Below are 26,206 nucleotides of genomic sequence, written 5' to 3' on the forward strand. Positions count from 1 at the left end.
ATGCTGTTTAGATGCCACATATTACATGTTATATTTAAGTTTAGTGTTTTGATTATTAAGAATGTAAAGTTAACATTTGTTTTAATCTCACACTCCATCTCTGCCAGATGATCTTCTTCATTACATCCAGCAGTTTCCACACTTTGCTCTGGACTGCCTCCACTTTAAAGACCATCCACGGGATTTCTGCACAGGCCGATCTCCGAGCTGCAACGGCCAGAGCCGCAGCAAAGACGACTAACTCACAGACTCAAGCCACTTTTTTACCTTCTCTATCAGACCCCATCAATGCTGTCACAACGGTGCCTTCAAGTGCAGGTAGAGAAAGGGCAAAACTTTTAGGAAGAGTATGAATTCCTGATCCAGATAATGTTTTTATTTTTTTATTTCTTTCTTTGCCTTCCTTTATTTTTAATGCCCACTATAATATTAAGATACATTTTGTGTGCTCCACAAATATTTATATATATGTTTATAAAGAACAGATTGAAAAAGGAGGATTTTATGTATCCTTATGTATTGGAAGGTTAGCATTGTTGTTATCTCAGGCTAATGGACACTAGCACAATACCTGCTGTCGTGTTGACACTTTGCATCTCGGCCCATATTTATGTGTTTATATTCCCAGATTACTGCCATTAAAGTTTCACGCGTCACCAGCATATTGCAGTACATTTGCATAACCATTTGCATTACAATGTCCAGACCTTTGAGGGTGTTACTGCATCTCACCACACATTCAACAACAAGCTTGTTCATTTAGGTGTCTGCTTTATGCAAAGTCAGAGATAACAGCTGTGGTTTCTGAGCTGTAGCACCAGCATCGTTCTCCTCCTCCTCCTCCTCGTTGGGCCTCACCACTGGGGTTTTTGTGCTGTGTTTAGATTGCAGGGGCCTCTTCAGTGATTCTCTCCCCAGCAGAAATAACATGGAAACTTCCACAATGCATCGGCTCTTGCCTGCTCTCCTGACAGCAGGATTGGATGCGTTCTACTAGTAAATAGCAGGATTATCTGTTTTTCTTTTTTTCCTCCACAATAAAAAAGTTTTCAGAGTACTCTCGGGTTCAAAAACTGCTCTTAGAGATTAGAATCCAAAAGGTTCCTCATAAGAGAAAAACTATATACAAATTAGAGCATGATTGAAAATACTGACAATTCTCAGCTTTAAATGACATTTCAGATGATTTTTCATGTGGAGTTTTAGTTATTAGTGAAAATCTGGATGAAATGTCTGCATTTACCCAGACTGAAGTTAAAACACTCCCTCAGTGCTTTCACTCCTGATTTTCAAAAGCACGACTAAAGAGGTGCCAGCGTGACAGCTGTCTGATTTCCTGCTCCGAGAGTCTTAATGAATGTGGGCCCAGATGTTAGACTGCTGCCTGCAACTACCTTCATACTTTCGTTTGTGCATGAACCTACAGTTATATGATGAGCAAAACAATTTCTCCACCTCTGCGTTAAACAGTTCATAAAACACTGCAAAGGACGACTGCTCGGTATTTGGATGAACATATCTTTAAAAACTTGATAAATAACATGTCTTCGCTTTCACGCATCTATCTCTCTCTCTTTTTTTTTTTCTTTTTTTTTTTTTTGGTTTGTTTTTCTGCAGTTTGAAAGTTGATCTGTGATGGTCACATTTCATGCCTTATGCCTAGTTTCCATTATGTTTTAAAATTCAAAGCAGAAATCAAAGTTTTCTGCTTTTTATTTTACAAATACAACCTTCTGTTTTGTCATAGTCACTTACTGTGTGTACCCACTAGGGGGAGCTCTGCTTTTATAGTTGTATCTTAAGATGCTTTGAGTTCTCTAAAACTGCCTGACAGTGTTTGTATGAATCAATGCAGTGGGTCACACTTACCTTAAAGCTATCATCAGTGGATTTTTGTCCATCTTTATCTGTTGTCACGTTCTCTGTGTTTTTCTTTTGATCATTATTAGCGAGTTAATGAAAAGGCAGTTCTGTTCATGCTCATCCTATTGCTTTCGTAAGACCTCTTCTCATCTCGGTCCACGTGGTGGCACTAGCTCCGTATGCTATGTACACCAGAGAGCTCATGCACCACTGCCCACCTGATGGACAGCAAAAACATTACCTCATCCCTTGCTTTCATTCCTTGAGGTAAAAATAGACAGATTAAGCCTGGGCTTTGATGAGAGAAACCTACAGAGGAGGTGTGGAAGCAGGGAGAGAGGGATAGAAACGGAGGAGAGAAACTAAATGGATCGTTCTGCTCCAAATCCAATTCCTAATAGCTGCAGGGAGGGAGGGTGGGTGGGAGGAGAGAGAAGAAAAAACAGTCAAAGAAAGCAGAGAGGGAGAGTGGAGATATCACGTCTAACAATTAAGACTTGCCTTCGGGGTCTAAAGAAGAAGCTTTGTTGAGGACATATAAATTGCTCATTGAGCAGCGCCTCACTGCAGACTCCTTCAGATACTCCTGCCTCAAAGGAATATGCCATGAAAGACAACAGCAGCAGCAGCCGACCACATAGCAGGGCTGGAATCTGTTCACCGTATTTGGGGATCCATCACCAGCCCTCATCCTGGCCAAGCAAAAATCCCCCCTACAGTAAACACAACCCTGGATTTAATCCAGGTGACTAAGGAAACATCACCGCGCATCCACTGGAGATCCTTTGTAGTACCTCTGCTTTGCAGGGCCAAAGAAGCAGCTCACATAACGTTTACTTATTTTTGTCGTAGAGACAAAGTGGATGATCCTCGTGGTCCTCTGACTCAGGTTGTGGATGGCGCTACTGCCAGCTATAATGTTTAGAGTCAAAGGTTTATAAATAAAATAAAAGTCCACAGTTCATCTTGAAAGTATTGACAATTTGAAAAACATTTGCTTGAAATTGTTGCAAATGTATTTAAAAATTAAAAACAAAAATATATCATGTTTGTAGGTACAGTCTGAGTGCTCTGGAGCAGGATGTCTCTGTACATTCCTGCATTCATCTTTCCCTTGATCCCAGCTAGTGTCCCACTGCCAAAAACATCCCCCAGCACGATGCTGCCACCACCATGCTTCACTGTAGGGACAGTATTGGCCAGGTGATGAGCGGTACCTGGTTTCCTCCAGACGTGACACTTTGCATTCAGGCCAAGGAGCTCAATCATTGTTTAATCAGATTGGTGATTTTTTTTTTTTTCCTCATGGTCTGAGAGTCCCTCAGGTGCCTTTTGACAAACTCCAGCTGGGCTGTCATGTGCCTTTTACTGAGGAGTGGCTTCAGTCTGGCCACTACCATGCAACCCTGATTGTTGGAGAGCTGCAGAAGTGCTTTTCCTTCTGGAAGGTTCTCCTCTCTCCCCAGAGCAACACTGTAGTTCTGTCAGACTGAAAACTGGGTGGTTGGTCACTTGCTTCAATAAGAAGGTAGACATTCCAAACTTCTTCCATTTACGGATGATGTGCTTCGATACAATCCTGTCTCGGAGGTCTACAGACCAGAGTTCTTTGGACTTCACGGTTTGGTGCTCTGACATACACTGTCAACTACAGCTGATGTAGGCAGGTGGCCTTTCCAAATCATGCCCAATAGACTGATTTACCACAGATGGGCTCCACTCAAGTTGTAGAAGCAGATGACGGATGATCACTGGAAACAAGATATACCCGAGTTAAATTTTAGTGTCATGGAAAAGGCTGTGAATACTTTTGTACATGTTTTTGTTTTATTTTTAATAAAGTTGATGAATTTCAAGCAAAGTTTTTCCACTTTGTCATTGTGGGATATTGTGTTTAGAACTTTGAAGTGAAAAATGAATGCAGTTTTGGAAGGATGCTGTACCTTATTCTGGCGATACGTACAGCTAATGGAGCAGAGGTTAAAAATTCCTCCACACAAACCGTGGATGAACTGGGCTCCTGGATAAAGGAAGATATTTAGATTCAGATTCATTTCTGACATTTTCTTGAACTTGACTTTTTTATTTAATTTAATTTTTTTTAATTGCTTGATTTTGTGATGCAAAATGCCCAGTTTACTCCTATATCCCAGATATCTTTTGATTCTGGGATCTGTATCTGAATAAACAAGCATTTATCTGCTCCTCTATTCAAACCAAACCAATCACAGGCCACGATTTATCCACTTGCGTAAAGTGATGGATAAATGTGAGATAAATTAAGTTTCTCTTTACATTTTATCTGAAACATAAAGGCAACCTGAGCGAATACAAAATACAAATTTTAAATCGTATTTGCATTTAAAGAAGCTACGCGGTTATCCAATACGAGAATCATCAATCAAACCTGGCTGTGCTACCCACACCTCTGAAAACATCTGCAAACAGTGCCACGTCCAATATCTTGATGTGGTTCAGACGTCGCTGTGATGAAATTTTATCCAATTCTTCTTTCAGAAGTTCTTTACTGCAGCCTCATCAGAGGGTGAACTCCTCTTCTCAGGCACTTCCCCAGCATCTTAACAGGGTTCTGGTCCAGACTTTGAATATTTTATTTTTATTCTCTGCCAGTTTCCATTTTTATTTTTCATTCCGTTCACAGGTGGACTCACTCATATGCTTGAGAATGACTGTCATGCTGCAGTGGCACTTGAGCTTCAATTGACATACTGATGCTTTCCTCTCCAGACCTCTCTGTTAGAGAGTGGGATTCCTTCAATTATTGCCTGAACCCTGGAGCGGGAAAGCATCCCCACAACATTGTGCTGCTGCTTTTTGTGGAATATAACAGGACCCCGATGCCTGATATATATGATTTGGATTTTTTCTTTACATTTAACAGATTTTTTTTTTTTACCTTACATGTGTGTTCTGTGCCTCTCAGAGGACATAAAAATAGTAAAACTGTAACTTTTGCCCTTAATGGTTTGTTAGCCTCCAGTGTCTTTCACACAGTGGAGTTGTGACTGCAAATATTTGAAAAGAGGTTAGATTTTTGTGACTTCCTGCATTCATTCTTAAATCCACTTATTTTATACGAGTCATAGAAATGGTTATCTCAAAATAGAGACAGAAACCCACTGTTCCAACAATCATCTGTGAGAATAAACTGTGTGGGTGGGGAGGAAAATCTCCCTTTTGGCAAACCAAGTGCAACGAGGGCAGCCCAGTGCCACCACTGGATGGGAGAATGGGAAAAGAGAAGAAGGAAAAAAAGTATACAGAGATAACAAATGGAGCAAAAGGCAAATTATAGAGAGGAAACACAAAGTTAATGACGTCCAATAGTGTATAAATACATGGTTAGGGAAAGAGGGGAAAGACAGTTGCTCATTGCACGATCAGAGGTCCCAGGCCAATGTGAAAGCTGGGAAATGCTTCAGGACATAGCCTGTACAGATGTAAAATTGCATGTTAATTTTTAAACATCAGTGTTAGCATTTTTTGTTTTGTTTGTTTGTTTTTCTTTTTTTTAAAGGCAGAAGTGATGATTGTCAGTAGTTCTAAGCCAGGGGTGTCAAACTCAAATACACAGTAGGCCAAAATTTAAAACTGGAACAAGGTCGCGGGCTAACGTTAATATTTATTGAAAAAAGGATCTTCCTCCAGATTTAAGAATGAATCTCTTCTTATGGACTCAAACAAGTTTTGCTGAAAAACTGAACATGGAACAAGCAAAGCTTAATACTAAACAATATATATATTAGCTGTATAATACCGGTAGGCCAGCTCTAATGATAATTTGGTATGGCTTCGCAGGCCAAATGTAATTAGGTTGCGGGCCAAATTTGGCCCGCGGGCCAGAGTTTGACACCTATGTTCTAAGCTATGGTCTAATGCTAGCAAGCTTGGTTAGGGCTTTTACAGGGCCAATGTGCAGACATGGACACCTGCTAAATAAGAGTAATGAATTACTGCACTTTCAGCCAATAACACATAATATACATCATATTTCTTAGATACTAAAAGCCATCAACATTTCAAACACAGGTTTAGCAGATGTCAAGCTTAGGAAATGGCACACCTGGCATTGAATGCGATCATGACCCAATTTCTAAGCTTTAACAACATTCAAATGAGTGAGTTAATTAGGGGGAGGGAAAAAATCACCCGCTATACATTGCCTATGAAGGCGGAAACGTATATTTTTTTGGTATCAAGCTAAAAACCTGCTTTGTACTGAGTTGGCCCTCTTAACATAGGGGTTCTTTTTTGGTCCAGGTTAAAGTGGCTGTTAGATGAGATGGAGTCTAATCACTCAGCATTTGTACACGAGAGGAAGGTATATAAAGATTTTAAATGTAATTCTGGATTTCAAAAGAAGACAGTGAAGAGAAGCTAATATGGGAGAAACTCCCTGTTAGTGCTCTCAAGAGCAGGCTTTCATGGAGTAATGAGTTTTTCAGCATCACCAGCTTTGCTAACATTACACAGATATAAAGGACAGCCGTGCTGTGCGATCAGCCTGGTTCTGCAGGAGTTTTTTTTTTTCCCTGTTAAAAAGGAGTTTGTCCTTCCCACTGTCGCCAAGTGATTTCTCTGATATTGTCAACGCGTTAGCACGTTTAGCTGGTTAATGTGCTAGCGCCGTGCAGCCCCACGCACAGGGCGATCCGTGCCAACTCGCTAACGGAGATTTGCCACGTTAATGCGGTTGTGGTGTTAACGTCATTTTAACGAGATTAACGCTGACAGCACTATTTACAATATAAAGCACCTCGAGGCAACGGTCGTTGTGATTTCGAGCTATATAAATGAAACTGAATTAATCGAAATGAAGGGAAAGGTTGGCTGAGGTTCAAAGTACTTCATAGATTTTCTGTCTTTCTCTGGATTTTTGGACAGTAGACCCTTGAAAATGTAGTTTGGAGGGAAAAAAAGAATCAGGAGGCACTTGAATACTTTTTCATTGCGCAAAAACAATTGGACAAATCCAGTTGAACTAAAGTCTCTTACTCGAAATGGCAGCTAAAAGGATTGAGTACATGCTAAATGTACTCGATAAATACTTGATGAGCTGTGGGGGTGCATCAAACAGAATTGTTTGGAACCACTGATGTGCCACATCTGAAGGCCATTGAAAAATAGTTATCTCTGTCTTAAGGTCCAAGTAGAAGTAGCATAATCTCTGTTGCTGTCAGTCAGTCTTTCCCACTCTCATAATCGAAGCTGCATTTGTAGCTACGTGTTGGCTTTGATTTCACTGTTGAGCTCCTCTTCAGTTGGCATTATTTAAATACCCTGCATTTCAGCTGGGTTTAGTTGTGACCTCATTCTGCTTAACTATTCACTGCTAAAGTGAAATGTGTTTTTTGGGGCAGTGACACATCTGAGCAAACATGTCAGCTGCTTCTGCCACTCAGCTTCGTGTGCTGGTTTCATCATGCTTATCTGCCCACGGAGTTCACTGACAAAAATAATAAATGAAATCATCACCAGTGAAATTTTCTTTCTGCCGAGGCGTCACCAGCTTACAGTTTGGCTCCTCTGCTCAAGAAAGAAGTCGTAAGTATACAAAGTAAACATAGAGTATGTCACAAGTAATTACACAATTGTTTGCCCATTTTCAATTGTTCGCACAGAGTTCAGTCCGTAGCCTTAGCTGGCAGCGACAGAAAGAAACACAATGGCCTGTCAGGGAAAAAAGCATTATAGTGTTGACTCATTTTTAAATATATCTAAGTTGTTAAAAACTGAGATGAAAGGATTTTTTTTTTTTTTAGCAAGACTAGTTCCTCTTAATTGTTTCTGAATGTCTGTCTCACCTCCTAACATCCCGGGAAGTTTTGGTTCATGTACAGTTGTCAGTACTGCCTCCCAGACCTGCTGTTTTGAGGTCTACTGCTGCCCACCCTCATAGTTTCTGTTTTAGGGAGTCTCCACGGGTTCTCATAGGTTTAAGGTCAGAGTATAGTGGCAGCCACACCATGACATTTTTTTTCTTTTTATTCCCATAGCAACCTATGAGTCAGTGGCTTTCTGTGTAACATGGGATGGTGCTTTGCCCGGAATGGAAATGATTTCCTTCCACATGGCTCATTTCTCAGGAAATGGTCAGTTAAGAACTCCACATACCTTGTAGAGGTCATTTTGAGACCCTTGAGGATCCTAAAGGGACTGACCATCTTGGTCCCCATTATTTCTGCACACATCCCCACTCTGCCTCTCCACCTGACCTTGGTAGAGCAAGGTACACTAAGTGGAAACCTCAAGGGCTGAAAATTGAAGCCAGTGCAGAAGAGTCAATAACTGCAGTTCATCTGATGACCATTTGGGGCAGTATAAAAGATGGGCCTCGCCCACTGGTTTCTGAAGACCTACAACACAAATTTTTGGATGCACCTTCTCATTTAATGGTTTTTCTTTATTTTTACTACTATTTTTACTGAAGACATAACTATCAAATGTTCATGGGCAATGACTCACGATTCCCACCCCCTCCGTAACACACTCGACAATCTGAAGAGCAGATTCAGCAACAGATTTCTTCAACCTCACTGTCTGATGGAATTCATCCACTTGGGTCAGATCCACACATGCAGAACAGGATTAAACACACCTCGCTGCACTCTGTTACTTTTATATGCCATGACATATAGTTGTCTCCTTTTATATTTATGTTTATATTTATACCTATATCTTTATATTAGCTATATATTTATCTTTATTTATCTATTAATATCTCTGTTCCTACACTTCATTTTATATGAGTGCTTGACGTCTATTGTATGAATAACTAACTTCATAAATAAATATAAATATGTGTTGCAAACCCTTGGCCTTCAAGATGTAGTCTGTATGTCAACTGTTCAGAGGAGACTGTGCGAATCAGGCCTTTATGGTCAAATAGCTGCTAAGAAACCACGACTAAGGAAAAGAAGCAGAAGAGTTTGTTTGAGTCAAGAAACACATTAGACCAGTGGAAATCTGTGTTTTGGTCTGATGAGTCCAACTTTGAGATCTTTGGTTCCAACTGCAGTGTCTTTGTGCGATGCAGAAAAGGTGAATGGATGGTCTCTACATGAAAGGTTCCCACCATGAAGCATGGAGGAGGAGGTGTGATGGTGTGGGGGTGCTTTGCTGCTGACAGTGTTGTGGGATTTATTCAAAATTGAAGGCTCACTGAAGCAGCATGGCTACCACAGCATCCATGCCATCCCATCCAGTTTGCGCTGAGTTGGACCACCACTTATCTTTCAACAGGAGAATGATCCCAAACACACCTCCAGGCTGAGTAAGGTCTATTTAACCAAGAAGGAGAGTGATGGAGTGCTGCACCAGATGGCCTCCACAGTCACCTGACCTAAACCCAGTCGAGATGGTTTGGAATGAGATGGAGCGCAGAGTGATGGCAAAGGGGCCAACAAGTGCTCAGCATCTCTGGGAAATCCTTCAAGAAAACCATTTCAGATGACTCCCTCATGAAGCTCATGGAGAGAACGTCAAGAGTGTGCAAAGCAGTAATCAAAGCGAAGGGGCTATTTTGAGGAATCTAAAATATTAAACATGTTTTGAGTTATTTCACACTTTGTTTACAAAATAATTCCATATGTGTTCATTCATAGTTTTGATGCCTTCAGTGAGCGTCTACAATGTAAATAGTCATGAAAATAAAGAAAAGCCATTAAATGAAAAGGTGTGTCCAGACTTTTGACTGGTAGAGTATTTTGAAGCCTTAACTGCAGAAAAAAAAGGCAACATATTGAGGCAATTACTGTGACAGTAGTTGCCTCAATGTGCTTTATGTTGTAAAGTAAAGATGCTACAATAATAAAAAGCAAACTGAGAAAACCCCAATAACAATAATGCAAGCCCCTATGACCAAACGATTTGGCGACAGTCGGAAGGAAAAAATCCCTTTAAACAGGAAGAAACCTCCAGCAGAACCAGGCTCAGTCCATCTGCCACGACCAGTTGGGAGGAGTGGGGAGGAAGACAGGACAAAAACATCCTGTGGAAGAGAGCCAGAGATTAATAATAATTATTAATTAATTAAATGCAGAGAGTGAAAAAGAGCGTGAAGAAGAGGAAATACTCAATCCATCATTGGAATCTCCCAGGATCCCTCACCTACTGCAGCGTAACTAAGGGAAGATTCAGGCTCACCTGATCACAAAGAAAAGTTTTGAGCCTAATCTTAAAAGTAGAGGTAGTGTCTGTCTCCTGAATCCAAACTGGAAGCTGGTTCTAAAAGAGGGACCTGAAACCTGAAGACTCTGCTTCTTGTTCTGCTTTTAAATTCCTTTGGAGCCATACGTCAGCCTGCAGTCTGAGAGCTGAATGCTGTATTGGGGCGATATGGTACTTTAAGGTCATTAAGATATGATGAGGCCTGATTATTCAAGACCTTGTGGTTTCATACCACAGATAATCTTCTATTCTGAAATATGGCATAACCAAGATTTACAAAACAGACTCAAGTTTTTTAATCACTATGACGTAAAATGAGCACAAAACCTCACCTGGAAGGTGTTTAAAGAGGTCAAAACGGAAGCCATCTTCCTTCTACTGGACTAATAGAAGTTAACTGTAACTATCGCCATCTGGTGACCTTCACATAGAATGCAGATTCCAGGTACTTCTGGATTGGCTTCATGTTTCCATCCCTGAGGTTGCATCCATGTTTTATTCTGTCTTTGTTCCAAAAACTAAAGTTTATTTGTTTAATGACACAGGTGACAGTAGCCTCACCATCTGCTCAGCTTTCCCACTGCTCAAGATTCTCAACACTAGGAATAAGTCGTTGGTATCTTTTAGAGCATCTCTGTGAATGTACCTGACAAATATTGTGACTTACAGCCCATGTTTGTGAAGTCTGTGCTCAAGTTTTGGTGATCACACCTGCTAATTAGCACAAATGAGCAAGTTTATGCCTGTAAATGAATGCTAGTGCATGACCAAACTTGTTAGCATTATTAGCTGATAGCACGTCACCCTCTTCTTCCAATTACAGCTTTAAAAAGCCAACATTGTGAGATTAGCATTAAGGCTTTAAAATTAGGAGTCAAAATAGCATGTATGAGGTTGGCTGCATACATATACAGTCTATGCTCACTTACCAAGTCAAAGTCCATTCACCTGGAACACCAAGCACAGCATCACAATACTGAAAACATCTTTGTAAGCTTTGGTTAGCAGTGGCTACCAGGCTTTAGAGGATTGTGCATGAAGAGGTTGTTGAGATTGAGACCAGCAGTCTCAAACAACAAGTTGCTGCTTTTCTTTTCTCTTCTTTTCTTAAAGCTGTCGATTAATTTGCTTGATGGAAACTTTCTTTAGTAGGTCAGAGACAGAGGCGTTCAACAGAAATCCAAGGTGGCTTTCATTTATTAAAAGTCATACATGGTTACAAATCTGTGAGCGAACCAGTCTCATGGTGCAACATTTGTGTAATGAGTGAACCTCGTGAAGCTGCATTATTCCTGCTTTATCTTGGCACCCGGGATGATAAATGAACTCACATCTGTGCACAGGACTATCATCTGTTGATTTTCCTTAATTAGCCTTTATCTCACCAAATTTATCTCGCAAATGTTTTCACGGCCCCGTTATCTTCTCTTCAGCTTTCATGCCTCTTGTGAGACACTGATCTTTTCCACGCTTTTCATCTTCTGAAGATCTTTCTCTCTCTATTGCACAAGAAGTGGGTGTGCTTAATAATATGGAGAAACCTCTTTGCATAGGTTTCCCTTAAGTAAAGCATACACTGCAAGCTAATTGGGAGTGTCTTCTGAGACAGACAGCAGCTGTTGAAATACATAGAAGATATCAAACAATTACTTGTACAATATAGAGCGCACAGTGTCTTCTGGGGACTATGAATGTAATAAAACTATCACTCGATAGTTACTGCTGATTGAAAATAGTGAATCAGCATCTCCAGTGTAAACACCTTATGCCTGCTGCAGAGATGGGATGCCTCCGCTCCTTGTGTCATATTTCTCTTTATCTATTGTTTTGTCAATGGTGCACTGTGGATTTAATAAAAGTAGGCAGCATTGCAGCTTTATTTGATTGGCTGCCAGTTCGATCCACTCACGCCGGTTGGGTGTAAGGAGCGGCACGATATCTGTGGGCTGCCTGTGGAGGTTTAACACTCCTCTCCTCGTTTGGCCTGTTTGGCATCCACAGTTCGTACTCTCCTCTTCTGCCTCGTGAGGGCTTCATGCAGTGGCTGCTCCCAAAAAAACAAAGTGATGTAGGTGTTGAAGTAGTGATGCATGCAGCAAATTCTTCTGAGTCACTTTTCATGTTTTCATGGTCCAAATTTCTCACTTTTGAACATCCATCCTCTATGTTATATCCAAAGGTGTGTGAGAGTGTGTGTGTGTGTTTTTAACACGTCAAATGTCAGAAGCAAACTGCTAAAAAAAGAATAAAATGTATTTCTTAGAAAAAGGAACAGGCACCCTGCTGTTTGAGTCACAGTGATTCTGTTACATTCACATCATGCCAAGAAGCGAGCACCACAGGCAGTGCTGCTTTTTAAAGAACTTTGCGTTGCTTTTTCATTTTCGGTTTACATTACATTACAGTGATTAGATCTATTTTCAATTCCAGACCGCTAAGCTAGCTGTATTGACAAGCTTTTGCAATTTGGAGGGAAAAAAGCCTTTTATATATCTGCCATTTAAAGAAGTGTGGAAGTAAAAAGCTGTAGAAAATGGATAATGTGCCTGTGCTACTCTGAGTGCTACATATTGATGGCCGATGGGTTGCATCCATAGAATATTGCCACATCCTTTATGTTTCCCCCTCTTTGTTGCATATATAAGCCATGGAAACGTGCACTTGATCGAGGGACCCTCGCCATAAAAGACACCGCATGTCTGTATGGAGCCCATTAGGCATTTAGACAAGCGGGGACAAAACACAAGCATTACGAGATGGAGAGATGCAACGAGAGCGAGACTGTGGCTGAAAGGTTCAAGGCAAGTACCAAGAGAATAAATCAGGGCTCGCCTAGCGTGATTGTCAATGTGTAAACAGGATGTAGCACCTATCAGGTAGAACAGCCTGTCAGCAGCATCGGAGCACGGAGCCGGGGCTCTATGGAGGAGAAAGAGTAGGACAAGGACATTTACAGTGATGACAAATGTTACAAATGGAAGATGGGACATTGTGGAGCTTTGAGTGAGGCTGTTTGAGAAGCACGCCTTTTTCTCTATAGTGTTACCATCAATCATGAGTTCTTTCCATTACTGCTGACTGCACTGAAAAGTGTTTTCAGGTTTATTTCCTATAAGCTTTGATGACCCATCACATTTAATCTCCAATTGTTGATTTCATTATTAAAAATGTATCCAGTAAATAATCATTTTGCTTTAACTGGGATTTTATCTGCACAGCATAAACAGTTATAATAGAAAGGCAAATTTACTTTTAACCATGGCGTCAGGGAAAGACCCCCCCCCATCTCTGCCTCTCCCACACAAAGACCAGGGGCATATGCATTTTGAATGGCCACAGCTGCAGTCATTAACAGATCTGAGCATCAGCAATATTCAACATCTGCTCTATCACGTCTGTGCGGTTAGGAGAAGAATGCTGGCTGTGTAAAATATACCCATATACTACATGTGTACTCCTTTACCTAAAGGAGGTTGCAGTATGTAATGTCTGTTAGAGCTGTTCATGCTCTTTTAACTCCTTTTTGTGCTGTTTGTTAGTTAAGTTTTAACAACTTTTTAATATATATATATATAAAACACCCAGCACGCCCCTGCGGGCGGTTTATCCTTCAAGCTCGGGTCCTCTACCAGAGGCCTGGGAGCTTGAGGGTCCTGCGCAGTATCTTAGCTGTTCCCAGGACTGCGCTCTTCTGGACAGAGATCTCCGATGTTGTTCCCGGGATCTGCTGGAGCCACTCGCCTATCTTGGGAGTCACCGCACCTAGTGCTCCGATTACCACGGGGACCACCGTTACCTTCACCCTCCACATCCTCTCGAGCTCTTCTCTGAGCCCTTGGTATTTCTCCAGCTTCTCGTGTTCCTTCTTCCTGATATTGCTGTCATTCGGAACCGCTACATCGATCACTACGGCCGTCTTCTTCTGTTTGTCTACCACCACTATGTCCGGTTGGTTAGCCACCACCATTTTGTCCGTCTGTATCTGGAAGTCCCACAGGATCTTAGCTCGGTCATTCTCCACCACCCTTGGGGGCATCTCCCATTTTGACCTCGGGACTTCCAGGTTATACTCGGCACAGATGTTCCTGTACACTATGCCGGCCACTTGGTTATGGCGTTCCATGTATGCCTTGCCTGCTAGCATCTTGCACCCTGCTGTTATGTGCTGGATAGTCTCTGGGGCATCTTTACACAGCCTGCACCTGGGGTCTTGCCTGGTGTGATAGACCCCAGCCTCTATGGATCTTGTGCTCAGAGCTTGTTCTTGTGCTGCCATGATTAGTGCCTCTGTGCTGTCTTTCAGTCCAGCTTTGTCCAGCCACTGGTAGGATTTCTGGATATCAGCCACCTCCTCTATCTGCCGGTGGTACATACCGTGCAGGGGCCTGTCCTTCCATGATGGTTCCTCGTCTCCCTCCTCTTTCTTGGGTTTCTGCTGCCTGAGCTATTCACTGAGCACTCGGTCAGTTGGGGCCATCTTCCCAATGTATTCTTGGATGTTCGTTGTCTCATCCTGGACTGTGGTGCTGACACTCACCAGTCCCCGGCCCCCTTCCTTCCGCTTAGCGTACAGCCTCAGGGTGCTGGACTTGGGGTGAAACCCTCCATGCATGGTAAGGAGCTTTCTTGTCTTTATGTCAGTGGCTTCTATCTCCTCCTTTGGCCAGCCTATTACCCCAGCAGGGTACCTGATCACGGGCAGGGCGTACGTGTTGATGGCCCGGATCTTGTTCTTACCATTCAGCTGACTCCTCAGGACTTGCCTGACCCTCTGCAGGTACTTGGTGGTTGCAGCTTTTCTAGCGGCCTCTTCATGGTTCCCATTCGCCTGCGGGATCCCCAAGTACTTGTAACTGTCCTCTATGTCTGCAATGTTGCCTTCTGGTAGTTCAATCCCCTCAGTTCTGACTACCTTCCCTCTCTTTGTTATCATCCGACTACACTTCTCCAGTCCGAACGACATTCCAATGTCATTGCTGTATAGCCTGGTAGTGTGGATCAGTGAATCGATGTCTCGTTCACTCTTGGCATACAGCTTGATGTCATCCATGTACAGGAGGTGGCTGACAACTGCTCCGTTCCGTAGTCTGTATCCGTAGCCAGTCTTGTTAATGATCTCACTGAGGGGGTTCAGGCCTATGCAGAACAGCAGTGGGGACAGAGCATCTCCTTGGTAGATCCCGCACTTGATGGTGACTTGTGCTATGGGCTTGGAGTTGGCCTCTAGTGTTGTACGCCACATCCCCATTGAGTTCCTGATGAAGGCTCTTAGGGTCCCATTGATCTTGTACAATTCTAGGCATTCCAGTATCCAGCTGTGGGGCATTGAGTCATAGGCCTTCTTGTAATCAATCCAGGCAGTGCACAGGTTGGTCAGTCTGGTCTTGCAGTCTCGGCTGATTGTTCTGTCTACCAGTAGCTGGTGTTTTGCGCCTCTGGTATTCTTGCCAATTCCTTTCTGTGTCCCGCTATATATATATATATATATATATATATATATATATATATATATATCCTTTGTTTTGGATTTCCTTTGCAGTGTTACAGCACAACACAGAAACCTTTCCTGTGGTTTTTATGACACTGGATGGATGTGCATCTATATTTGTAGAACAGCAAGATGGAAATCTTTCTTTGTGAAAAGACCAGTGATTGATAGTTTTATGTTACAAAGTGAGTTATGGAGTTTTTGCTGAAAGTTTTTACAGCATAATGCTGTTGTGAGAACTGGAAAAAAAGCTCTTTCAGTCAGGCCCACTGTGGTCAAAAGAAGATGTAGTTTATATCTAGCAGCATGATTCCATGTGGGACTGCCTGCTCCTTCCATGTGCATGCAGGAAAGAAGCAGGGAGCCCACCATGAAAACACCCAAGACAGAGCAGAGCAAAGCAGGCATCAACAACAGTTGATCAGACTTTAAGTCAGCAGTTTGCAGATGTGCAGCAACTGCAAGCATGCTAAAGCAGCTTAAATGGCATACCCTATATGACATTTACCAATTGAATGTGTGAAAGGACATCAGCTGAGCCATGTGCATGAGCTGATGTGATCTGGTATAAAGATCAGCTGATCTGCAAGAATTGCTGCTGAGCTTGGCTTTCTAGCTTGCCTGCATTAATGCTATCCTGAATTAAATAAACCTTTAGTTAAGAATTAGGTTTTTACTGGAGTTCTTTTTTTTAGAAGCTGGACAAATCATAAATCTGAACAGTGTGTTGATGATTGTTGGCAGTAGTATATAGCATAGGGGAAATATATAGCCTGTAAATTGCCTTTAAAAACGATAGTCACCACCCAAGTTAATTCCCATCTGAACTATCTAATTCTAAAGTGTTCCCAAACCAGTCAAATTCTAAAATGGAAAGCATGAAACTATATGTGGTGATGGTCTACCTGATATCCTTGTTTTGTTGTTGTTTTTGGATCAACATAGTAATATTTTTCCATGATCACCATTGCAGTCGACCAGGGTGTGATGGTGCTTCCATGTCACGAAACTATGACATCACTATATTGTGGTTGGTCACTTGCAGTGTTGAACCTGAACCAACATTCTTGGTGATCCAAGAACAACACCAACGCAATGATATCAATTTGTATTGTCTTGTTTGTATTGACAACATATAGATATAAGGGGATTCTAAATATCGCATTATTAAGGTCAAATAAGGTCAAATTTCATAAAATGTCTTTTACTTTAAAATTATGCTTACATTTATGTTGCCTTTGTTTATATCTGCAGCATTTAGGAAATGATTCTGGTATATGGGGATTCTAAATGCTGCATTATAGTTTGCAAATATCGTGTCACATTTGACCTCTGACCTCACTTTTCAAATCTGCCTTTCTTTCAAGTTGACCCCAAAACGTGTTTCATCTTTTAACAAAGTACTGTCAAGGGAAAGAGAATGAGCTGCTCAGTCAGTCAGAAATTTCCTCCAGTATGATATTAAATAATAAGCTCAAGTTATTCACGGCCATTTGTTTAGAAATCTACACATATTGTCCACAACGTACTTCTACATAATGTTTGTGTAATCAAAGTAAACGTCCGTCATGATGTGAAAGAAACCAACATGAATATATTCAAAATATAATGCTGTTCCCTTAAAAGTAAATGCTGCCCAGAGAGCTGCTCGGAGCAGGTTTGCGCTCTCTTGCTGTTATTATTTTTAACATTTTATTGTAGAGTATAATAGCTCCATGGAAACGATGATGTTTTTTGTGGAATGCTCCGTTCATTGTTTTACAAACCAGGTTTTCACCCATTACAACAAAGAATGTGCTTTTTTTGGCCCATTTCACCAAACCTATAGAGCACTTCACTCGCCGTTAGAAAGGTGTAATGTTCAATTTGGCGTTCCTGGACGCACTTTCAAACTGAACGAGTTCAGATGAAAGACAAATGCCTTTTCTCTTTTTTGTATTGCTTGTTTGTCTTTTATTGGCAGCTCTTTGCGTCACGCTGTCTCCTCTTATCCACGCTTTACTGACACGACATGTCTGCGAATGTCCTCTGTCTCGCTGGAATTGAATATTCGACCAGGTATGGAGGTTTTGGAAAGCTGATTAGAAAGCGGACGCACGTCTAATTTATCATACGTGGTTAACCGAGTCATATTGCCATCCCGGTGCCAAACGGGACGGGTCGTCATTTTGCCTGGAGCCGGGCTGTCAGTGTGTGAACAGAGGCCCTGTGTGTGGTTCAATCTGTTAGTGTGTAAGCGACCATCCTGCCTTCAGCATCACTCCTTTTCACTGCAGCCATAATTACCACTGTCTGAGGGTAACCAACAGTGGCGGATCTCATTACGCCATGATATGGGTCGCCGCTGCACATACAGGCATGCATACACTGCCTATTTACATATGAATGGAGCTGCACACACACACACACACACACACACACACACACACACACACACACACACACAGAGTATTTACATATAAAAGCCTTAGTGTGGGATACACACGTTACACAAACGGGCACGCACGCACACAGCAGCCTATTCATACATGCACCTCACACATACGGGCTACTCATAAATTTAGACACTTCCGTCAGAAGGCCCTCGCCAGCCGACAGGGATATGAACCCAATATAGCATCCCAGAGATAAGCCAGTGACTCTGGAAGCAGAACTAATATTATTTGCATGGTGTCGAGCGTTTATCTGGCGCCGCCTGCAAAGTGATGGTTCGGTGTCACTTTTGTTTAATAATGATGTGCCAATAGTAATATGCCTGCAGGCTGGAAACCTATTACAGTTCAAAAGATTATCCAAATACAATCTAATTTGGAATATTGCATTTTGACAGCCTGTGACTGGAGGAGGTGGGATGGCAATGCGATATATTTATTTCTTTCTTTCCTTTTTTTTTTTCAAAATTCCAATTAACATTTTTAATGCTCAACAAACCAGTGGTGACTGCAAATACGCAGAGGTGTTTGACTGTGCCAAATCTCCTGATGGGTTTCAGACAAAGGCGGCTCTGTGTGTGTGTGTGTGTGTGTGGGGGGGGGGGGTCATTTTTTCACAATGCAAACTTTTGATTAGCTCGAGCGACGTGTTTGGACTCTCCTGTCAATTGCCTTTAAATTGACATTGTAGGGAAGGGAAAAAAGAGATAATCTTTAAGAAAACACTGTCCAACCACGATACCTTCTAAACACAAAAATCCTTATTTGCCATTCATCACTCTTATCAGCTATGACAGTTGCCTCACTAAGTCGGGTAATCTCATATGCTGCCCCCTCCTTTAAACATACACATTTACATTTAAACTCAGATTTAATTCTCATTGAGATGCGCTGTTATGACAGCGTGCACCACACATTCCCACTTATTTCACAGCACATTATTCTTAAGCTAGTATAATAATTCAACATGCTACTTACCTCTTTATTAAGATCCGCCTTTGCACACCTGCAGCTTTGAATTTAGCCACCTTATTGTCACCCTCCCCTCATAAATACTTAACCAAGGTGGATCAACACGGTAAATGAAATTGTTGGGCAAGAAAGATAGACTTTTTTTTCTTTCTTTCTCGCAAGTTAGTAAAACTGAAATTAAGATCCAGCCCAAAATCACCTAACAGAGTTATATATCACCAATATCTAATGTTTAATGTATTCCTGAAGTTATCCTGTGATGAAGTGCTTTAATTTTTTTTTTTTTTGCTCCCCTCAGCTTGTCTGCTCTGCAGTCCTCGTTCTTCACTCAGTTGTTTCCTGCTTTTGCATGAAGGACTTGCAGCAGCCACCAGGGAAGCAGTGAGTAGTTGCTCCAATCAAAGTGGGCGTGCAGGTGTATTAATATTACAACATTATAAATATAAGATTTCATGTGACGTTTGGGTGTTTTTAAGACCACAAGCTTTGGATTTGTACGTATTTGTTTCTGTTCCGGTGCCTCTGCGGTCTTATGAGTTCTGTTAAAATGAAAGTAGTAAACACCTCGTGTCTGTGTAAACTGTTACTTTTGCATAAATTGTCTGTTTCGGGGATTCTTATTACCAGGCGTGAAACCTTAAGCTCTACAGAAAATCTGTGAACAAACACAGCAAACTCTTAACCCTTACATGGTCCTCAGAGTCGTTTTCTGTACTACTTGTGTACTAGAGTCCTCCAGCCTGGTTCTGTTGGAGGTTTCTTCCTCTTAAAAGGAAGTTTTTTCTTCCCACTGTTGCCAAAGTGCTTGCTCATAGGGGGTCATATGATTGTTGGGTTTTCTGTGTATTTATTAATACAATATAAAGCACCTTAAAGGACCCGTTGCTGTGATTTGGTGCTGTATAAATAAAACTGAACTGATCTGAATAGAATACTAGTACTGCTCAAGGCCGGAGCTGAGGGCAGGCTTCGACCAGCAGAGTATTGATCGAAGTGGAACATGACTTCATGTCAAATTAAAGACCATTAAACCTACATTCTTTCAGCAGGGGGCAACTAATCCTGATCCAAAAAATGAAATGCACTGATTTGTTTGCTATTTTCATTTTTTCCCTCTATCTTTTAACCCAATCGAGCAACTGTAGGATGTGCTGAACAAAAAAGATGGATCCATGGAGGCCCCACCTTCCACCATACAGGGCTTAAAGGCTCTGTGTGCAGGTGGTCAGGATGTTCTAGTGTAGTCATTCTGAGGACTGCAAACTTTGTTCAGAATTAAAGTGTGAACTATAAACCTAAGTGTGAACTGAAGTTTGAGTTAGCGCCTACTTGCACAACAGTTACAATAGTAGCCTCAAGCCATGTTTTCAAACTCTTTCAAAGTGTTTAAACTCAGCAGCAAAGAATTCCTGGTTGACTGGTTTGGAATTTCACATCCCCGCTGCTTCAACTGAAAACTAGTCTTGATATAACTTTGTAGTTCAAAGTTTAGTTCTCTTCCAGTAGAAGCTCCTGTTGACCTCCTGCCAGCACTCAAAGTTGTTTCAGAGTGTTCAGAGGGCTGTGATGTAAGACTGCAAGCAATCTTTAATAATAAAGCAACATTAGCCAAACATGAGAGTAATTAAAATATAAGAAGCTCATGTGTTTTTGGCATTATTGCAATAATGAACAATTAGGTCTTTAACCATACAAATTGTGCCTACCCTAAAAATACTTCTTTTTTTTAATAGCACATGTGATCAGCTGAAATTGTTCAGAAAAACATTCTTTAGTTTTTCTGAAGAGAAAACACTGAAGTGTTTCAGAAAATGATTGACTGAGCTTCAATTATTCAGATTCATCAGTTAACTTTATAAATATAAGAAGGTCTCATTCTCTTTTCTTTTCAATACTACCTGAAGCGTTTCTAATAAGGAAACTTAATTACCTCAGCACCATAGCAACGTCACTTTCAGAAATAACCACAGTGGGTTAGCCTAAGACCTCTCAATGTGACAAATGATCATTAATGTTCTCTAAATTTGGTTGTTTTCATTGAATTTATCAGGTTTCTTATTAAGCATTGGCTTTTTGGTTCATTTGCTCTGAGCTGATTCAGTATTCTGTGATTTAATTGTTGCAATTTCCACTCAGAATCTTGTAAATTAAGTGTCTAATTGGAGACTATACCTCTACTCATCTTTGTTTTCTTTCCTTTGCCTCATATTCTCTGTGGATTTTCTTTCGCAGGTCGGCCTCTGGTAATGAAGACTTTTGGCTGATGAAACGGGGTGTTGGACTGCCCGGCAGACCTCGTTGCATCTTCAGAGCCTCTGAGCTGAGGTTGAGTGATTGGGGGTGGAAGAGGACATCTCGAAAGTACAGAGAGTGCATGTGAGGGCTAGTTCTGTCTAAACTGGTACACACTGTACTATATTGCCAGAAAGCAAAACTTTCCTTTCACTAAAATAGAGAAATGAAGTGAAGAGAAAAATTTGACTGACATGACTTTCTTCATAATACTGGGCAATCTGTCAGCTTCCTGCAGGAATACAGCACACAGTGGGCTGCAGCTGAATATTTCATGGTGATGATGGGCTGTATATTGCGCTGCTCAGATAAGAATGTGGCCACTGCAAATGCTTAGATTGAGTTGTGGTTGCGAAGGGAAATAACATCTCTTTATGTCCTGATGGGTGAGACACGAGCGTGGTCAACCGTAACCATTTCGAAAATTTTGATGGGTTCATTGGCAATGTGATTGCCTGCTGTTGCTTCATTTGTAATGGAGCCCTGTGCATGTTTGGTACTTTTAGAAGCAAATGTTAATTTCAGCCTGAGGGCATGTAATGACAAATGAAAGTGGAAGTGAGACTCTATCTGCTGCTGCATTGCTGTCTTTTCCCCCTCCGCTGAAATTCACATGAATGCCATTCCCCACCCTCAGCTCTATGTTTTTCACATTGGTCACATCTTTCTGGAGTCTGTCTGTAAGGTCAGTGCTGTATAGGTAATAGTGAGGCAAGGCCATGCTTTTCTATATTCACTGCACTGATGGTCTCTCACCCCCGAGGGCAGTCTTTCAACCCCGTGTCCTCTACGACTTGGACTGTGCTCTTCTGGACAGAGTTCTCAGAGTTATTTGTTCTGGGATCTGCTGGAGCCGCTCACCTGCTCCATTCCATAGACAGTCTTGTCAATGATCTCACTGAGTGGGTTCAGACTGATCCAGAACAGCAGTTGGGACACAGCATCTCCTTGGTAGATCCCACACTTGATGGTGATTTGTGCTATAGGATTGAAGTTGGCCTCTAGTGCCATTTGCCAAATCCCCACTGGCTTCCTGATGAAGTCTGATGTCCAGTTGTGACAATATCAGGAATAATGAGCATGTTTATGCATGTTTTTTGTATTAAAACCCCGACTTCAGTTTAGCAGATCAGGCTTTTGAGGTAAGGAGGTAGAGGATTACATTTTATTAAGATGCTGGTGGCACTGTCTCTTTCCTTTGCGTTTTCATTTCTTTGGTGCAGGGAACCCCTTCTCTAATGATTAAACAGGTATCATGCTTCACGTCTTGAGTCTGGAGGTGCAAGCACGAATTTAAATGTCTGTCGATGACACATGAATGCCTACCACTTCTCTTCTCCTCTGCCTTTAGTGTGCTATACATGTGGCTGGTCTCTAGCCACATATTCCACTACCTGGTGCCTGCTCGTGTAGATTTTTAATACATTAATAGGAATTTCATGAGAATCCATCAGTTTATTGTAAGAAATAATTACACACTATTCTGTGTCTAATTAAGTCTTTTTTCTCTTAAACATCCTCAAAATATGATTGACTGGACCTTTAAAGAAAACCTTTCAAATCTAGCTCCATGTTTACTTTTGTGCCTCACTAATTTCTAAAAGGACACCGACCCAACATGATGCACACACTCATCATCGCCCCAGGACAAACTGTTACAACTTTAGGGATTTCTTAAGTTTTTGTTTAGCACATTTAAAATTCAGCGTGTTTTATTCTATAATCAACGGAACAATTAGCAAAGCTGGGCGAATTCTAACACACTAATTCAAGGTGCTAAAATGTCCATACCTGAAAATATCAGCATGGTAATATTATATGTTACTGTAGCACGTGGATGCTATCATAATAGCATCCACGTGCTATTATGCCACATGTAGAGTAATAGCATTATTCTGTGCTTGTAAGTGGCCTGCAGAGCAACTAGCCTGGTGTTTATTTCTGTGTACGACACTGAACATGTTTTAGACCCATTTAAAAATATATCTAAAATGATTTGTGTAAAAGAAACAGCTTTCTGATTTTCTGGGTTTAAAATATAAATCTATTAGTAAAATGTGCAGTGTTATTACAGATGTGCTGCCGAGCAGCATGTAACAAAAACGATCTCCATCTGCATCATCTAAGTGATGAGACACATTAATGAACCGATAATTGTGATCTGGTAATACAATATTTATGATTTTGAAAAGAACTATTCTGTATAATGGTTACTTTACTTGTTTTTATGCTGAATTTCTTTTTACTATTACTTGTGGAGAATTATGATGAAATATAAAATTAGAATTTATTAAATTTACTTCTCATGCCAAGCAAGCTGCTTTGATCCAAGCTCTGCCAACACCCTATTCAAAAGAAATTCCAGCTTTGTACTCCATAGCAGATGAGATGCTACACTATCATATCAAATCTGTAGACTCACAAGTAGAGATACAGCGCACACACACGAGCGCTGGGATGGATGGGCCTGCAACCCAGTCCTCGGTTGTATGGTTCTCTCTGTAACAACAGTGTGACTCACACTCCGAGCTCCGCCGACAGTGGAGCGTATCAGCCTACCATCTTCACAGGAAATGCTGGCGCAGCTCACACTTTTCTATCCCATTATGCACATACATGCACTTGCTAATAAACCTAGCATGCTCAAATCAGCCACTCAAACATGAGCTCAAGGTGTAAGGAGCATGTTGACAACTGGGGGAGAAAATAGTCCCTGTGATGGCACGGATGTTACATGCAGGCATGATGTGTTAATGATTTTGCCACAGGAAGAAAGGAAGAAAGGGAGATATTCTTCAAACATAACACACAATATGCATTCCTGTAGTTGCTTTTATTATTTTTTTTAAAGAAAAAAAGTTCATTTATGGTTATAACTTATAATACAAGAGGTATTGTAGTGCATGTAGTGCAGTGGTCAGTGTAACCATTATAACAGAGCCACCAAAACAAAACAAAACAAAAAAACAAAACAAAATATTATATTTTATCAAGAGCAGATTGTCGGATGATGAGTGTGTCAGTCCGACAATAAAATGCAAAAAAATAATAAAAAATAAATCATACATCAGACAATAACTAAACTAAAAGCCAAATGTGATTAAAAAAAAAAAACACGATGATGAGAACAACTTGTGACCAACAATGAATGTGCACTGTGTGTGTACTGTCTCGGTCAGAGAACATTAGGTGTCTTTCATGTTGCTGTGTGACTTGGGAGACGAGATGAGTCACACTCACAGCTGTGATTCATCTCACCAAAGTAACACGATGTACTCATACGGGCATAAACACAACTCTCTCTCTCACTATCACAAACACACTCCTGCACATACTCACAGCTACCTCAATGCAGCATCTTATAATAAGATTATATAAACACTTTTTGCAATGTGCATTTAACTAAAGATGCGATCCTCTTCTAGTTCAGCTTGATTTTGAGTTCTTCATGTCTAAGCAAAGCATTGACGACATAAGTGACTCAAAATGTTACTTTGACATCCAGCGTATTTCACGAAAATCTTGGCCTTTTTCACCAAATTTTAATCTCATTTCAATATCCTACTGTAATGATCATAGGACATAAATATATTTATGTATGTTCCCTTAGAAAACTAATCAATTGATAAAATTTACTATATACCAGGGGTAGGCAACCTTTCTGATGACGAGTGCCATCCGAAATTTCCTCAGAGGTCAGTGTGCCATATCACTGCATTAGCAATAAATTTAATAATGCTCTATATTAACAGTTACACACTATATAGAGCCACTTTATAGGATTATATTTGTTCGCAGATGTTGGCAGCTATCAGCGAATAGTTATCAGTTATTTTGAAACAAAAAAAGACTTTTTATCCATAACAGCAAATGAACTGTACAACAGAAAATGCAAATGCTATTTATGGTCTCCTCACAACAATGATAAGAAAAATAAACTGGGCCAATATGGCATGTTTGTTAATACAGAGTCACACATGTTAATGTGATCTCTGGTCTCCCACTCAGAGACACAGGTCTCCGAGTGTCCAGCATTCAGACGGCTACCTGAGGACACTCATGCGAGAGAAAATCTGCTCACACAGATATGTAGAGCCAAATACTGTCAATAAGGCCTCTGCAATGTTCTGAAGACAGTTAAACTTGTCAGATAGTGACGTCCAGCAGGTGAAAATGCAGCTCCATGAACACACACAGCTGTGGATTCCAGCTGCTTCGATGTTGCATTAACTGGCATTAACTCAGTTAATGCGAGACAAATCGAGCTGCTCATTAAAGATTTCTGGTTTGATCAGAAAATAAAACATTGGTCCAAACACCTGAAAGTCCCAAAAACGCATTGTGTCTCAAGTCTATGGATGTATCCATGTATTTCCGTGATGCTGTGCTGAGCAGACAGCTCCTGAAGCTTTTGAAGTGTCGGAATGTGGAAAGCCAACAGCGTCCCTCTCACCAGTAGGCTAAGTTATTTTTAGCCAATTAAAAATTGAATCTGGTAGTTGGGTTTTTAGCTAAGATACCGTCATTAAGAAGAGGCACAACTAATGTGTCTATGCGAGCTGATTTGCGATGTGCACTGGTGGCGCGACCATTTATTTTTTTAATATTTTTTAATTTAAATAAAAACTTTGGTTGTAAGCTTCAGATAATTATTTAATAAAAAAAAGAAAAGAAGAATAAGAGAGTATTTCTTTGTGCCCCCCTTTCCCTGTTAATGCCCTACCTGCCCCCCTGGCAACACTTTGCTAGACCCGCCCCTGCACAGTTACCAGCTGTCAGCTACTTAGAAAAGGATCCTGGGATTAATTGTCTCTCAGAAACAGTTCATAACTTCCCTTCAACTCATCCATGTCACCTAAAAGGTAAACCTGTTTCTCCATCACCTGTTCAGCTCTGATGATTCAGTAAGGACATCTCCTGGTTTCATCTTCATGTTTCCCTCTCACCAGATAACCAAACCATATCATGA

At 41.0% G+C, this 26,206-nt stretch overlaps 1 protein-coding gene across 3 annotated transcripts in view; it reads left to right on the forward strand.

Annotated features, from left to right (window-relative positions):
• lpcat1 (lysophosphatidylcholine acyltransferase 1) overlaps positions 1 to 19,316 on the forward strand; it is a 37,943-nt gene extending 18,627 nt beyond the window's left edge. Inside the window, exons 14-15 of one of the 3 annotated variants that reach the window (XR_015126946.1) lie at positions 108 to 318; positions 19,244 to 19,316. Coding sequence is in view for 1 of the 3 variants with exons in the window: in XM_086280818.1 (XP_086136944.1) it covers positions 108 to 241 (134 nt within the window). In the remaining 2 variants the exon portion in view is untranslated. The other 2 variants (XR_015126945.1, XM_086280818.1) reach the window with 2 other exon arrangements.
• Positions 19,317 to 26,206: the final 6,890 nt, after the last annotated feature.

The sequence above is a fragment of the Aulonocara sp. 'chitande type north' Nkhata Bay genome, linkage group LG22 (genome assembly GCF_057382095.1).
Source record: "Aulonocara sp. 'chitande type north' Nkhata Bay isolate Kocher_YH1m ecotype deep benthic linkage group LG22, A_spYH_male_GT1.1, whole genome shotgun sequence".
Taxonomy (NCBI): Eukaryota; Metazoa; Chordata; class Actinopteri; order Cichliformes; family Cichlidae; genus Aulonocara; species Aulonocara sp. 'chitande type north' Nkhata Bay.